Here is a 15,918-nt window from a genome sequence, read left to right on the forward strand (position 1 = left end):
CGGTCCAGTACGGGCGCAACACTGAGGGTTGCGATCCGTTGCCGGTCACGAAAAAAGACAAAAAGACAAAAAAAAAAAAAGGAAATCAGTACTCCCTGGAAGTTGCCTCTGTGTGTGGTTCTGTTGTGATTCCCCTAACATTAGTGCTATGGGTGAGAGAAACTACGATGTTCTTTAGATACCTTACTTTTATTTATTTAATAATTTTTTTGGTGGCTGGCAGGTAAAGGGATCCGAACCCTTGACCATGGTGTTACACTCTGTGCTCTAACCAACAGAGCTAACAGGCCCACCCTTGCGTACCTTACTTTTAATGGAGAGTACCTTACCGTGTGGGCCAGGTTACTGTCTCCTGATCTGGAAGCAGGTGAGGGTCAGAAGTCTACATCTGAGTGTCACCTCATCAGCCACCAAGACCATAAATAGCTCCATTTCATAGGCTTCTTAAAGACAGGGCTTATTTGTGTTTGTATTCCCTGCCTCTAGGCTTGGTACAGAAAAAAATTTACTAGATAGGGTTTATAGCATTTAAAAGTCTAAAAAGTACTTAGACTGAATACGCTGGGTATCTCTTAGTCGAGATCTTGAAGCTGTTGATTTTTTTTTTTTAAATATCTGACTTAATGCCCAAACTCATGGCATTATGAGGTAGGTTGGTGGATCATTCAAGATGGCAGTTTATAAAACTTTAAGTTTGTGACTTTGTGTTGCTCGCACTGGCTTTCTGTGTGTGGATGCTATTGTGAGAGCTGACTGCCCAGAGGCCCCAGCTCACGGAGTTGCCAGGATATTTGTGATGGCTTAGAATTCCTCCCCCTCTTCTCTGTCAGGGTGGTGAGCACAGTTCAGGCTGTAAGACACCCCCTTCTCAGTAGCTTTTCCTGATGTACCCACTGTCTCCAAGTGGAATTGACTTCCTTGTGCCCCAAATAGACTTCTTTCCTGGCACCTGTCACAGTTTATGGCACCAACTTACAAAACAAAACCTTCTGTTTCCTCTGGAAGTAGAGCTCTGTAGTTTTTGCTTCTTAGTGTGGTGCATGGAGTGATATGGGTGCTCCTGGAATGTTAATTCTGTCCCTGCTAAGACCCATCCTAATTGTCCTGCTGCTGTTTCTGCAGAAATCGTGGATGGGAACGTGAAAATGACCCTGGGCATGATCTGGACCATCATCCTTCGCTTTGCGATCCAGGACATCTCCGTTGAAGGTGGATTTCTGCTTTGTCCCTTCCTTCCCCAAGCTCACAGCTCCCCGCCGCGTTCACCATTTCATCTTTCTCCCTGGGAGAACTCCCTTACCTGGGGCAATGGACGCTTGATCATGGGCCATGTCCTGGGCATCTTGTCCATTTCTGGGCATCTGCTCTCTCTCCTAGCCTGTTTTAGAAAAGGAAGAACTATTTGGGGTGCTGATTCTCATGGGCTTCATGGCCCCACAGAAAGTCCCCAAGGCTGCTGTGGGGAAGTGTATTGGAAACCCCACCTAGCTCTTGGGTTGTTAATCCCTAAGGGTGGGGAAATAGCCTCCCGGAGGGAGAGTGGGGAGGGGGAGCTGACCCCAGGCCTCCACTTTGATCCCATAGCACCCTCTGGTGGCCGCTTCATAGATCTACAAGGGCCACCATGGTCTGGGGCAGTGAGCTCTCTCAACTTTGATTTCCCGCTCCTCCAGTTTTTGAGCTTTATGTCTGGATATGCATGTATTTATTATGTAATATTTCTGTATTACTGTGCAGATGATAAATACAAACCAAAACAAATTTTTTAAAGATAAGATGCAGGTAACATTTAAAAAATTTAAAAAATTCACTTTGTAATGGCATAGAAATCTTAAATATTTCTAGTCAAAGGAATTTCCTAATGAAAACAATGTGGATTAAATTGTTTTATTACAGAAATCTTGGTTTGACACTTTGACACAGCAATGTGAAGGTCTAAGTTTGGTTTGTAGGTACCCAGTATTTAGGGCTGAAGTGATTGTAAAGAGACTCACAGTAGTCACCAAGGGCATGGTTCTTGTTAGGGATGGTGGATGTAAGTCATTTTTCAAATAGCCTTCTGGACTTTTACTCTTTTGGGTGGACTTCTTTAATCATCATTGTTTTAATCTTGTGAATATAGTTGACAAAGAGCTGGAACTAAGGAGAAGCATTAGCTTTACCAATCTTTAAATTGTTTTCTTGTGCTTGAATTGTTAGCACCTTTTAGGAACCCTTTCATATAAGTCCATTTTGTGAGTTGACAGTGAGGTCACCCATGAACCGACTTTGCTGGGTGTCCGAACCTGCAATTCATAGGTGTGAACACATGAGGGCAGAGCAGTTTGCAGCCTTCCTGAGCTGGAGTTCCCCGGGTCTCCTCAGATGCCTGCCTTCCCAGACACGTGACTGCTCCATGCATAGCAGTGGAGGGCACCAGTCTCAATCCATGCAGTGAATGTAAAGAAACTTTATTTTTTAGATGAAAACAAAATCTGGGTAGAAGTCCTAACACTTTTTTCCCACTCAGCCGTGTGTACTCTGCAGGCTGCACGATCCCCTGACTGCAGACTCCTAGATGCTTAGATTTCCCAGGCCAAACCATCCTCCACATAGTGGGCACCTGACGGAGGTTGCCAACTCATTTTGTATCACTACCATTTCATTGAACAAAAGGGAGTAGGGGGAGATAATTCCGAAAAGTTGAAAGGCTATTATCTCAGAATTTCAATGTGTAATGTGACTAGCTCTGAGACCCTTCCTAGATTGCTTTTCTGTTTCTCAAATAACTTCTCAAACTTTGTCAAAGAAATAGACTTGATGGCCATGGCTTCTTCCTTCCTTGGTAGCCTCAAGATGGGAAACTAGGGGTCACGGTGAGGCCTCCCGTGAGCCAGCGCCCCTCCCCTCACTGAGTCAGCCACTGACCTTTCCACTTGTCCCCTTCCCCACAGAGACTTCGGCCAAGGAAGGGCTGCTCTTGTGGTGTCAGAGAAAGACAGCCCCTTACAAAAATGTCAACATCCAGAACTTCCACATAAGGTGAGTGGTGGTGGTGCTGAGGGGCTCTTGCAGAACCCAGGCTGCCTCCCCCAGGAACCCCCAGGCCCCCTTGGCTGGGTCAGTCTCAGTTCTAGAACAGAGAGAGAGCTTCTCTTGGGGGAAGAAGTAGCTTTTCCTGAAAAGGGGGTCTCCCTGTCCCTTGGAATTTCCCCTCTCCCTTCACACAGTGTCTTGGACACGGCTACTGCCTGATACACCTTTGGTTGATGCTTGTGCTACTGGGAAGATCCCCCGAGGAGAATGTCCAGGAAATCCCAGCCAGAACAGCACATGCTAGGGCCATAGACCTTGGTGGGGGGCAGGGTTACATGTGGCAGGTTTATCTCAACTTGTCAACCCCCCATAAAATTTTGACCCCAGTGCCCGGGGATGTGGCAGGAAGAAATGTCCCTTTTGGTCCTGTCTTCTAACCCCTGCCGTGAAGAGTTCTGTATTCATCTCTGGGGTAAAGGAGCCCCTACCGGCTGCCTTGCTCGGGTTAGTGCTCGGCTGCCAGGCCTCGCTCATCAACCTGGCCCACCTTCTTTCTCCCGGACAGCTGGAAGGACGGCCTCGGCTTTTGTGCCTTGATCCACCGACACCGGCCCGAGCTGATTGACTACGGGAAGCTGCGGAAGGTATGTGAGCTCGCCCGGTCTTCTGTCACTGTCCCTGGTTGAGAGCCCATGGCCCAGCGTGAGGGGGGTTGGCCTCTTGGACCAGCCAGACTGCCCCATCTAGAAGTGAGCAGAACACCTCGTCCCCTGTCAGAGCCAATGCATTGCTGTGTGCTCAGCACGTGTGTACTCGCACACACACAGCCCGCCAGCAAAGACAGCAGAACCGTGGTGGCGGTTTTGTCATGGAGAGGGAATGTAGGTGGCAGTGCTCTCTCTGTTCCCGTGTTTTGTAAGATGGAGCTGTTACTTTCATTCTTTTAAATATTGCATATCTAAGAGACATCTTATCCCACCCTTGTCCCTGACCCGCTGTGTGGTCTTGGGCAGGTTATCCCACCCTTGGATTTGGTGTCCTTCATTCCCAAAGTTTGGCTGGGGGATTTTCTTTTGGTGCTGCTTGGTTTCATTTTTGCTTTTGCATGAAACTGCTGGGTGATTTTCTTGAGCATGTGTGTGGAGGAGGCAGAAGAGGTGGAAGCTGAATTTCTAGTCTCTTGGTGGTTCTTGGTGTCTGAAATGGTTAAAGGACACTGGCCTTGACTTTGGAGAGGCCTGTCCCAGGCCACTGTGACTATACCCACCATCTTCCCTCTCGGCCCACACCAGCACCAAGAAGTCATGTGGCACAGGCAGGTAGGGAGAGGCCACTCTGGAGCCTTCCTACAGCCCTTGTTGATGTGGTGCTTGAGGGGGAATGTCACCCGTCTACACACGCATCTGTTGGTGAGGGGCTTCTAGGAGGAACCGGCCTTGTGTTTCTCTACTTGTCTTGATACTTGGAGGATGCAGTGTTCAGTGAAGACTCAGCCTGGCCTGTGTCCCCAGGAAAGGGCCTCTTGCTTCCTGGTGGCCAGGCAAGGCTGGATGCTGCCGGTGTAGGAGATGCTCTGGCAACTCCTGTGGCGGCAGGTCCTCCGTTTCTAGGGTGTGAGTGAGTGAGCTGCCAGAAGGACTGGGGGAGGAAAGGAGCAGCTTCCCACCCTCTAGTCACTTGCAGCAGGGGGCTGGAGCCTCTGCCTGCCTGGAAGGGCCCATCTGCTGAAGGAGAGGAGCCCATCATCTGGCCCTGTGTGTGGCTGTGTCCAGGTCCATGTGGACAGCAGGGGCCAGACCTTCCTATTTCTCTAACTCAGCTGCTCTATAAGGGAAAAAAATCACCTCGAGAGTTCCCCCGACCTGCCTGAAAGCTGTGTGGTCAAATCAAACAGAGCCCGGGGGTGGGGGTGGGGTTGGAAATTCCAGAGGTGGTAATTTTTGCTTCTAAAGGCATCATCACCTACCTCCTTCCTGTCAAGCTGATATGCTTTAGTGACAGGTATGCGTGGATCTGTGTCCTTGCTTGGGTGTACTGGGGTGGCAGTGGCCAGTTAATCCACACCTGTTGCCCACCTCCATGAAAAACGGGGCTTGTGCCGACCATGGCTCTAGAGTCCCCTTCCTCATTCCAAAGGCTTCACCCATTTGGGAGGCGAGGTCCAGGGGACTTGTCTGGTACCCAGCTAGCATTCTCTCCACCTCTGTCCTTCTCCATCTTTTTATTTATCCCTTCTCCTTTTTCCCTGTTTCAGTGTGTCTCTGTCTACCCCTATCTTTAATTCAGTACCATCAGTAAACTCCAGCCCTAATGCTAGCACAGACCTAGTCCCGGTGAACCATGAATACTTTCCAGAAAACAGTTTGCCAGAGCTGAGTGGTGCTTGGGAACGGGGGAGAGCCGGGGAAGTTCTTCCTTTGTGCACCAGTGTGGGGTGGATGTGGGGGGCGGGCGGGTGTGCTCCTGGTGCTTGAGCACTGGCAGCTGCTGGACAGTCTTGGACGGAAGTGACCTTCCCTGCTTGGCAGCTTTTTTTATCATTCTGGCTGCTGTCAGACACTTTCCCAGAAGGACTCCACTTCTCTATTTTGAGCAATTTCCTCCTGAAAACATCCTAAAATGAATGTATTTATTTTTCTACTCTGTAATTCTTACTTTAGCAAACAGGGAAACTGAGTCTTGGGCTGACAAAACCAGCTTGCTTTAGGTTAGTCTGGGAAACTGAGAATAGAGTGGGGGGTCCAGAAGTGAGCTCTCTTCACTGAGAGATTTTTTTTAAAAGCACATTCAGAGTGTTGGGCAGCTGTCACCAGCATCCATCGCCATAACTCTTTTTAAAATTTTTTTTATTTACCTTGGCTTCAAACATAATTCTTTATCTTTTGAAGCTGAAACTGTACTCATTAAACAATAAGTCCCCATTCTTTCCTCCCCCATAACCCCTGGCTGCCACCACTCTGCATTCTGTCTCTGTGAATTTAACCACTCCTAGTACCTCATAAAAGTGGAATCATACAGTTCTGGGCCTTTTGTGTCTGGCTTATTTCACTTAGCACAAAGTTTACCCATGTTGTAGCATGTATCAGAATTTCTTTCCTTTTTAAGGCAGAATAATAATCCATTGCAAGGATAGACCATGTTTTGCTTATCCAGGCATCCATTGATGGACACCTGGGTTGCTTCCACCTTTTGGCTATTGCAGATAACACTGCTGTGAACATGGGTGTACAAATATTTGTCCAAGACCCTGTTTCTGATTCTTTCAGGTATATGCCCAGAAGTGGAGTTGCTGGGTCACGTGGTAGTTCTGTGTTCACCTTTTGAGGAGCCGCCACACTGCTCTCCACAGCAGCAGCTCCGTTCTACGTCCCTGTCTATGTCTATGTTACATTCCCGTGCACAAGGGTTCCAGTGTCTCCACGTCCTTGCCCATCCCCATTAAGTTTTCTTGAGAAGGTAGCAAAAAGCTGGAATAGTCAAAATGCTTTGGCTATTTGAAGGATCTCCAAAACTTTATGGAATTTGAACACCAAAGGGGCTCCTGTTCCAACTCTTGATTTACAGGTGGTGTCAGGTTCCTTACCCACGCATCCTGCTGGAACCAGGCAGGGCTGAAACCAGAGGCCGGGGCTGCTGTGAATTCTCAGCAGTTGTTCCCTAACCCCACTCGGGCTGCAGACCACTATTCTTAACCCCAAGGAGAACATTTTAAACCCCCAGCCAATGAGCCCTGGTGGGGAGACCAGCCTTCTACACCCAGAAGTGCCCTGAGGATTGAGCCTGGGAGGGGCTGGTGCAAAGTCCCCTCTACCCTCCAATTGAGAGTAGCCAGTGACTGTCATGACTGTCAGGACTGTCACTTTATCATCCCTTCCTCCTCTTCTCCTCACAGGACGATCCACTCACAAATCTGAACACGGCCTTTGATGTGGCAGAGAAGTACCTGGACATCCCCAAGATGCTGGATGCTGAAGGTAAAAAGTGCTTTCCTTCTGTGCCTCCAGCTCTTCCCCCACCTGCCACCCAACAGCTAGGTGGGGGCCCGAGCAGCTTGAGGTAGGAAGGGAGAAGGCCTGGTCTTCTGGGACCTCACTTGAGAAGCCTGGGGGTCACTTGCATGTCAGGGATTCTGTAGTTCCCTGAGGTTTGGAGGGACAGGTGAGAGCTGATCATGCAAAGGGCTGTGAGGCTGTTCTTGCTTCGGTGGCCCGAGGGTGGCTCTCATCTTTGTCCTGGCATTGGGAAGTGGGTGCTGGGCTGGGGTGGAGTGTTCCCTTGTTGTCCAACTCCTGCACACAGTTTGGGACAGGAGGGGCCACTGGCTGAGAGGGACCCTGCAAGGCTCACTGTCTTAACCCTCTGAGTGCTGGGGTGGTCTGTAGACTGCTGAGCATAGTGTCCTCTCCATGCCCCAACTGTGACTGGGGGCTGGTGTGTGTTTGCTCTTGACACCTTCAAAGTCTTCTCAACCCTGGGGACTGGCCCTCTTCCTCTGCATTCTGGGGAGGGACTTTCCTGGTGCTGGAGGTTTCTGCCTCTCAACCACTTGCTTAGTAGATCCTGGCAGAGCAAGTGGCTGCCATGCAAGGTAGGGAAGGAGGGAACCCAATCTGGTGTTGACTTTTCTGTTTCTCGCTGAGGCCTGTGTGTCTCAGACCCTGCTAGCCAGGCCACCTACATGGGGACAGGTTCAGGGCGTGACTCAAGAACACCTTACCAAATATACGGTCCTGGGGCTGGAAACTCGGCCTCACCCCTCAGCATACAGAGCAGCTCTGACGCGGGGAGTGGAGGTCGTAGGGGAAGGAAGGCATCTCAGGAGGGGCCCGTGGGCTGCCTCAAGGCTGGGATCAGTCTAGGTCTTCTTGTCCCCTCCTCTGCCCTTGCCCGTCGGGAGAAGCCTGACACACCATGGCCACTTTCCTTCTGGTGTCCCCCTTGGCCCCAGCTGCTCGGGCGCTGTTTTGGAGTGCGCCTGCTCAGTGTGAGGAGCGGGAAAGGGTTGTGGTGGGATCCAGGACCACCCCCTTCCTTCTGCTTCCCGACCCACCAGCGGCTTTTAAATTTCAGAATGTCAGGGGGAAAATTTTCAAACACATACAAAAATAGAATAGTACAATGAACTTTTTTATACCCCTCATCAAGATGCAACGATTATTGAGATTTTTTTTATATTTACTTTTTCTTGTTTTGTTTTCTTTGTTGAAATATCTTAAAGCAAGTCTCAGACATCACATCATTTCCCTACTACATAATGCATACCTTAAAAATATAGATATTTTCTTATGTAACCATAAAACAATTTTCACATCTAGCAAACTGATAATAATTCTTTGATACATCTACTGACCAGTTCATAATCAAATTTCCCTAGTTGTTGAAAACGTGTCTTGGAGAGTTGGTTTGTTTTTTATCAGGATCAAACAAGGTGCACGTGTGGCATTTAGTTGTCATATTCCTTGCGTCTTTTCTAATCTGTAGCCCTTTTCTCCTCTCCTCAGTCCCTTTTATTCCTGCCATTGAACTTGCAGGAACTGGGTCTGCAGTCCTGTAGAATGTTCCTTATTCTGGGTGCATCTGTCTGCTTCCTTGGGCATCGTTTCTCTCCTTCCTCCACCTCTCATACTCCTATGAGTGCCAGGTGACGCCAGAGGCTGGTTAGATTTAGGCTCAACACTTTGGCAAGAAGACTTCATGGTGCCGCGAGCTGCTTTGTGCATCACAGTAGGAGGTGTGCCGTGTGTTCACCAGCTGGCTGTAACTCCAGATTTTTCTCGACAGACATCGTCGGCACAGCCCGGCCGGATGAGAAAGCCATCATGACGTATGTGTCCAGCTTCTACCATGCCTTCTCTGGAGCCCAGAAGGTACCTGGGGCCCCCTGCTCCTTCCATGCCCAGCACACCTCATTCCGGATCCCAGACCATGCCCTCCTGCCCACCCCCGCCTTTCCCTGGTGACAGGTATCTGGATGGCCTGGTCTCCTTGGTAGAGTAGGCCCCTAGCTGTTCTGGCTTGGCTCTTCTCCCACCCACACCTCTGCTCCTTCTCTCATCCTCCTCTGCTGTTACCGAGAAAACTGGACAAGAGCTCACCTTCTGGGAGCCAGATGAGTGGCTTATGCAGGAGGGGCTGTGTGCATGAGACCAGCCGGGGTGGATCTGGGTAGACATCTGTCTTCACATACCCATTTTGCAAAGGCATCATAACGCCCTCCCCTCTCTCCCACTCAAAGGCGTGATTTAGCAGATCTGTTCAAAGCCCCTTCGGCCCTGGTGCCTTCGCTCCTATATCCTGCCTGGGACCCCCATGCGGTCCCTCTGCACTCTGTGTTCCCAGACATAAGCACAATCCTGGGAAGAGGGAGAGAGGGAGTGGGCAGCTGTGAGTCCCTTCAAGTGTCCTGGCCCAGTTTTGCTCAGGGAAGCCTGAGGTTAAAGTCCAGTCATGCAGGTTCCGTACTACACATGGGTACCACAGTGCAAGGGCACCATCCACGCTGCAGACATTGAGGATTTGAACATTTTCATCAGCAGGCTTAGCTCAGGCAGTGGACGCCCCTCACCCAGACCCCCCTTGTAGACAGGACCCCAGAAGAAGCACAACATTGCCATGACCACAGAACCTTCACAGCTTTGGCCCGTGGGCCCGTCACGTGCTCATGCGAATGTCCCACCCTCCGCATGGCATCGTAGTCTTGAAATGCATGATGGGACCCCCCTCCCCCCGCCCAGCCTCCTCTGCTGTGTGTCCTCTGTCTTCCTGGTCTGTCTTCTGCTTCGCCTCACACTATGTTCAACTCCCACTCACCCCCTTTCTCCTGCACCATCTCGTTTTTCCTCTCCCTGCTCATTCCCTCCTTTTCTGTGTGTCTGTCTGTCCTGTGTTCTCTCTCTGCCTGCCGTGGCTCTTTGGGTTTATTCTGTGCTGCTGCTGCTGCCTACTTTCTCCTCTCAACCTCTTCTCCTTCTCTGTGCAGATGTGTAGGCACGCTAAGGCTGGATGGGAAGGCCATGTGGCCTAATGTTTCATGTCACTGCCACGCCCTCTCGGGTGCGCAGAAGGTGAGCTCTCCCTTGGCCTTGCCCACTCTCCCTGCTGCCCTTTTGCCCATCTCTTCTGTCCTCCCGGGACACTCCAGCAGCAGGCCCTGGAATGAAAGGAGGAATGAGAGAAGCCCTTCCTCCTCTTGCAGGGGCAGGATCCTCTCTGTACCTTGGCTAGGACACTCGAAGATGCCAGAGAACCCTAGCTTCTGAAGGGCCTCCCGTGTCTCTGTCCCTGTGCACTGGGCAGTGGTCTCAGCTTCTTTCCTGGACCTGTATCAAGAGCCCTTATCCCAAGTAGCACAGCTCTTGGCTATGCTTCCTCACCGTTCCCTTAAACATCCGGGACCCCTTCACTTTTCTCTCTTCCTCCTTTCTGCTTGAGCAAGGACATTGTCTCAAATTTAACCAGCAGCCAGGGCAAGGAGATGTCTTCCTGCCTTCTCCCTGGTGTCCAGGCCAGAGCCCTGCCTGATCCTTCCCAGCCAGGATAGTTGTGCAGGTTGCATACCACACAAGAGTGCCATAGACAAGGAAGGTCTGAGAATTTATTACTAAAATTATCCTGCAGATGGCACTGAAAGTGTCTTATAGCAAAATCAGCATGACATTTTTCTGATAGAAGTGTCTTGGGGAAGAGGCACCTTTACAAAATCACACAAAGACATCATGTGGGCTAGTAGCAGCCCTGTTCCCTGCCCAGATGGGGTCCTAAGCCCCTCCTCACCTTCCTTCCAGGGCTCACTGCCTTGTACTGAAGACAGGAGAGGAGCCCCATCCGGAAGCTCCTTCTCATAGGTGTCCCGGCCCCGCCGGCTGCCAGCCCCTTTCAGCCCCTTCTGTGGCCTGCTTCCTGCTTCCTCTTTGCCCCACCTCCACTGCTGCTCTCTCTCGTCCACCTCCTATGGCCCCCTTCACTCTCCACCTCTTAGCTGGGATGTGAGCAGGGTCTCTCTGCTTGCCTGGATCTGCCTCATAATCTGATAACCCCAGACAGTCTGCTACCCCATGTACACAGCTGGGCTGAGTGCTCTGCTGTGGTCTTTCCAACTCCCTTTCTTCTGTCTCCTCTTTCTCCTCTTCTTCTTCAGGGCTTTCGACCTGGGCTTCATGCCTGTTGACACGGGCCTTACCTGTCTCTGAAGCCACCTCTGTGTCCCGGCTGGTGATAATGCTTGGAGGGTGGTGCATGCGTGTGTGCGTGCGTGCGTGTGCATACGTGTGTGTGTGCGTGTGGCAGCCTGCTCTCCCTCCCAGATCTCATATCACCTCCCCCCATGCCCTCTTCCCTTCACTCATCCCTGTTGCAACCATTTCACGCTTCCTTCATCCACGTCTGAGGACAAGGTCACCAGCTGGGTGTGGTGGCGGTGGTGGTGGTGGTCCTCTCCTGACCTGGGTTGCCTGACCAGAGTTGCCCCCAACCACCTCTAAGGCAACTACATAAAGCAAAGCAGGCCGGGGGAGGGGGCCGGTAAAACAAGAGGACTCTCTCTCACTCGCTCTTCTTGTCGCGACTGTCTCTGTGGCTGGCACACACCGATGGGGGCAGATCTTACAAATCCCATGCCCAGAGCCCTGCATCCTCTCTTCTGTCTTTCTCTCACCAAACCTGGGTTGATGGAACTAGAAAGCCAGCAGCGTCCAATGCACGTGTGCATGTTTGTGTGCATGTGTGTATGCAACACGTGCCCGCACATGCATATGGGGTCTGGTCTGCGTGATTGATTTTCCTTGTGTCGTGAGGACCAAGTATTGTTAGACAGGCTGATTTTGATTCTGATTCTTTCTCTGCTTTCCTCTTCTCCCCACTTCCCTGCAGTGATTTAGAATGGGTAGGGAGCATCAAGATTTTGTTTATGTAGTTTGTGCTTTAAAGTTCATGGTCCTGGTCTAGTTTCTGAGAAACAACCCTCAAAGGCATGAACTTGATGTGGTGTTTCTGGATTCTTTTAGGAGTAGATGGTGCTGTTTGCAGCCGTACATTTGTCCATCAGTCACCTTATTCACTATTGTGAGTTTTCTAAGAGAAGGAAATCCCATTCCTGACCTCAAGGAATTCATAGTCCGTCTGGGAAAATCCTAAAAAAGAAGCCTCCAACAGCTGCCATCTGACCAGCACTCTCTGGTGCTCCAGATGGGACTGCAGGACACCGAGAAAGCTTTCTTGAGCAGCAGACACTTGAGCTCCAGGGTCTTAGGGTTGAGTGGGGGTCCACACGGGAAAGGCTCAGGGAGGACTGGCAAAGGGCAGGTATTGTTGAGGAAGGTGGCTACAGCTCATGCAGAAGTTTCAAGGTGTGAGAGTGAAGCATGCGGCAGGGGAGTGAGTTAGCAGTGTCCAGGTTGCCCGTGGAGCAGGGGGTCCTGGAGGGAACACCAGAAGTGGAGAGAGGGGCTGCATGGCCTGGTTGTCAGTTTCCCTGTCTGGTACCCAGCCCCGCCTGCCACCATGGGGAAGCTCGGATCCATGGTCTGAGGTCCTCGCCGATCTGGAGGCCTTGTTAGAAGGACCACCAGGCTTGGTTGCTGACTTGGGACAAGGGAAAAGACTAGGCAGTGGGTAGCTATGGGAGGAAGGAATTGGGCGATTCTAGCTAGATTTGGGACATGTTTGACTAAAAATGTGACATTCATATGAATCTGTGGGTTGCAGAACCATGGTGTAGCATTTGTTCACATTTGGATGTTGCATATCACCTTAGTTGAGGACAGTTCCTCTCTAGAATATACCTGTACCAGGTAATGTGATGCTGATTATTAGGGCAGCAGTTTGGTGTGGGATGATTAAGTAGTCTGGGGATAATAGTCCATAACTTTAAAAAAATAACTCTTTAACATGAAACTAAGTGTGTTGTTATATGTTAAGTTGTGTAATAGTACACTTTAAAGTAGGTCATAAAAAACATAAATAACAAACTAAGGAATAGTAAACAAATTTCTAGTAGTCTTTTCCTTTGACACTTGGAAGTAAATATTTTGCCTATTACTGTACAGTATTTTCTCAGCCCATTGATTATCTGTTCACATTTCGTTATCTCGTGCGAATTCTGTGAACATCAGAAAAGTCTGGGCATTCTGGTTCTTCTTGCTTGAATTCCAGAGCAGCCCATCTCCTCTTGCAGGAATAGTCTGAAGCCAGGATTTGTGGAGGGTTTTCTTCTGATGTCTTCTCAGGGAATGCATCTTTCCTCGCCTAGAACAAATGTCTCCTTTGAGCTTCTGAACTAAAGCATTCTCTGAGATTCTTCATGTATTTGGTGGTTCTTGGTGCCTCCCTTCTAAATCCACAATAGTGCATGGGGTTCTTGTAGTCATGGGAGAGAAAAGCTAGAAAGCCAGAAAACTGGGGTGACTGGAGTACGCCCAGCTCCCACCAGTGACAGTCTTGTTTCCCCTCCAGTCTGGTGATTACGTCCTGTGGGCCTGACCGAGCTTGTACTTCTGAGCTGATCTTGTCTTGCCTCTTGGGCTGAGGTTGGGGGGTGACTGAACCTTCTTCGTGAAGGGACCGCTGCAGAAACAAGCTTAACCCCCCTCCCAGCAGGCTTCTTCAGGGTGCAGCCTGCCTGTGGGAGGGGGCTGGGCGGTGCCAGCTTCTAGGGAAAGGTCAGGGTTCTGAGCATTCTGCCTGTTGTCTTTTTCTAAAAGTCAGATCTGGATTCCAGGAACCTGCTTACGAAAGGTAATGGAGGGACCAGGCTGTCCCTTGAGGGAACCCTGGTAGAGTTTGTAGACAGACCTTTCATAAAGAGAGCATCTTTTTGTTCCACAATGCCTGTGTGTCATTTCCAAAGGCAGGTCTGCTGCTTATGGTGGTCGGTGTTCTCTGTCAGTCCCCTCTGGTGAGGCCAGCCTGGGAAGGGGCAGGATGAGACAGGGGCTTGGGAAAGAGGGTGGATCTCTGTGAAAAGTCCCAGGAGACCCGCTCAGGAATCTCCCCCAGACTTTATCCAAAAGGAGCCCCCTTTGACCCTGGAACAGTCAACAGGCTCTGGGGGATGGGTGGGGCTTTTGAGGCCGATGGGACACAGTTCCTAAAATCCCATGGACCTCACTCAGTCCATCAGTTTTTTTTGTTTGTTTGTTTTGTTTTTTTTAAAGATGACCGGTAAGGGGATCTTAACCCTTGACTTGGTGTTGTCAGCACCACGCTCACCCAGTGAGCCAACCGGCCATCCCTATATGGGATCCGAACCCGTGGCCTTGGTGTTATCAGCACCGCACTCTCCTGAGTGAGCCACGGGCCGGCCCAAGTCCATCAGTTTGATAAATTGACACATCAAAGTTTATCACCCATGATCCCAGGATTTCAGGAGGAAACAAGGTTAAGGTGGGATTTATCCATTAAAAATTGCAGCAGCAGCTGCTGCTTGCCTATGGTGAGTGGCTACCTGTGAGTCTTATCTGCTTGGTAAGCACATTTGTGGCAGGGTCTGCCGTCCCCCACACCCTCACATAAGTGTCAGCCCAGAGAACACATGGCCTCTCCCCGGGCCCCTGCCGTAGCCTTCAGCAGAAGTGGCACTTTCGGTGCTTCAGGCAGATTGCTACCCCAGCCAGCCTCGTGTTCCCATGGCCCTGCTTGCTTGCTCTGTGGGGCCCCACATCTTTTGGGACAGGCTCCAGGGAAGGAATTCCCCTCCTCACTGCCCCTGGAGGTTCCCCGAGGTTGCTTGTTGGCTTTCGAGAGGAATGACCATCAGTCTGGAGTTCTGTGTGAGAAGAGGTCTTGGTATCTCCAGGACAGAGTTGGGGGCAGGGGATGAGGGTCTAAGGGTGTGACTCCTTGCCTCAGTTTCTTGAGACCTGGAGCTTGAAGTCCCCATCCAGAGGACTCTTAGGTCACCCTCTGCCTTTCCCACGTTCTCCTGTGGAGTCCCAGCCCACTCGGATACCTCGCCCTATAGGTTACAGTCTCGACTGTGCACCTCAAAGGACCTTTAAGATGATCTCATTCTGCCCCCGCCCCCCATCCCCCAGCACAGTCATGTGCCCCCATGGAGCACATGATTTGGTGGGTGTACATCTTATTTAAAAAGTTCTTCAGAGAAAAAACATTTGTGTTGTCTTAGTCCTTCCTTCCAATGCTAAGCACCCTCGTTTTGGGAAGTTCTTCCCGCCGCCCGCCTGTCCCCAACAGTTCGTCTTGCTGCAGTTGAAACCCACTTGGTCTTGTTCATCAACCAGCTGTGAGGTCCCTTCCTTCTGTCCTTTAAACCAGGATCCTTTACCACCTGCAGGTCACCCTTCCCCAGGGTCGCAGGACACGTACCCGTCTCGCAGACGTTACCTTCTCCCACCCCCAGGCTATCTTCCTTCCTACCCCAGGGCCCCAAAAAGGCTTCGAGTTCACCGGCCCTCAGTGTGGGGTTAGAACACGCACGAGAACATGGATGAACTTAAAAGCCACCTGAGCCGACTAGATTTAGGAGAGCCAGGCCCCCACTGGTGTTAGGTGCACAATTCCTCTGCAGTCGTGGAGGGCGAGGTCTCTGGGGCTTCCAGGCCCTTGCGTCCGGTCGCCACTCAGTCCCCTTTCATTGGGGGACTCTCAGGCTGAGGCTCGTCTCAGGTCTCTTCCTGGCCCTCAGTGCGCGATGTGTGCTGAGCTTTCCAGAGGTGCCTCCTCTGGGCTTTCCGGGCATCCTTCCTGGGCTGGGTTGATACTTAAGTCTTACCCTTAGTGTAGTAGTGGGCTCCTCGGTTTTCACTAAAGTTGCTTTGGGCTTTGGGCCAGAAGCCTGGAGAGGCTCTGCAGGGATCCTGGGGGGGGGGGGGGCCTCACTGCTGCTTAGTCAGCACCTTATCCCAGGACTCCCAGATTTGAATTCCTGCATCTCCAAGATCCTGGCAA

General features: G+C 50.9%; 1 protein-coding gene across 2 annotated transcripts in view; it reads left to right on the forward strand.

The window, feature by feature from the left end:
* Positions 1 to 15,918, forward strand: part of ACTN1 (actinin, alpha 1) — a 49,805-nt gene that overhangs the window by 11,085 nt on the left and 22,802 nt on the right. For both annotated transcript variants that reach the window (XM_008573715.1, XM_008573716.1), the window contains exons 3-7: positions 1,123 to 1,209; positions 2,934 to 3,021; positions 3,581 to 3,659; positions 6,908 to 6,989; positions 8,797 to 8,882. In XM_008573715.1, the coding sequence (XP_008571937.1) occupies positions 1,123 to 1,209; positions 2,934 to 3,021; positions 3,581 to 3,659; positions 6,908 to 6,989; positions 8,797 to 8,882 (422 nt within the window). The remainder of the gene's footprint in view (positions 1 to 1,122; positions 1,210 to 2,933; positions 3,022 to 3,580; positions 3,660 to 6,907; positions 6,990 to 8,796; positions 8,883 to 15,918) is intronic.

The sequence above is a fragment of the Galeopterus variegatus genome, unplaced genomic scaffold (genome assembly GCF_000696425.1).
Source record: "Galeopterus variegatus unplaced genomic scaffold, G_variegatus-3.0.2 Scaffold958, whole genome shotgun sequence".
NCBI classification, from domain to species: Eukaryota; Metazoa; Chordata; class Mammalia; order Dermoptera; family Cynocephalidae; genus Galeopterus; species Galeopterus variegatus.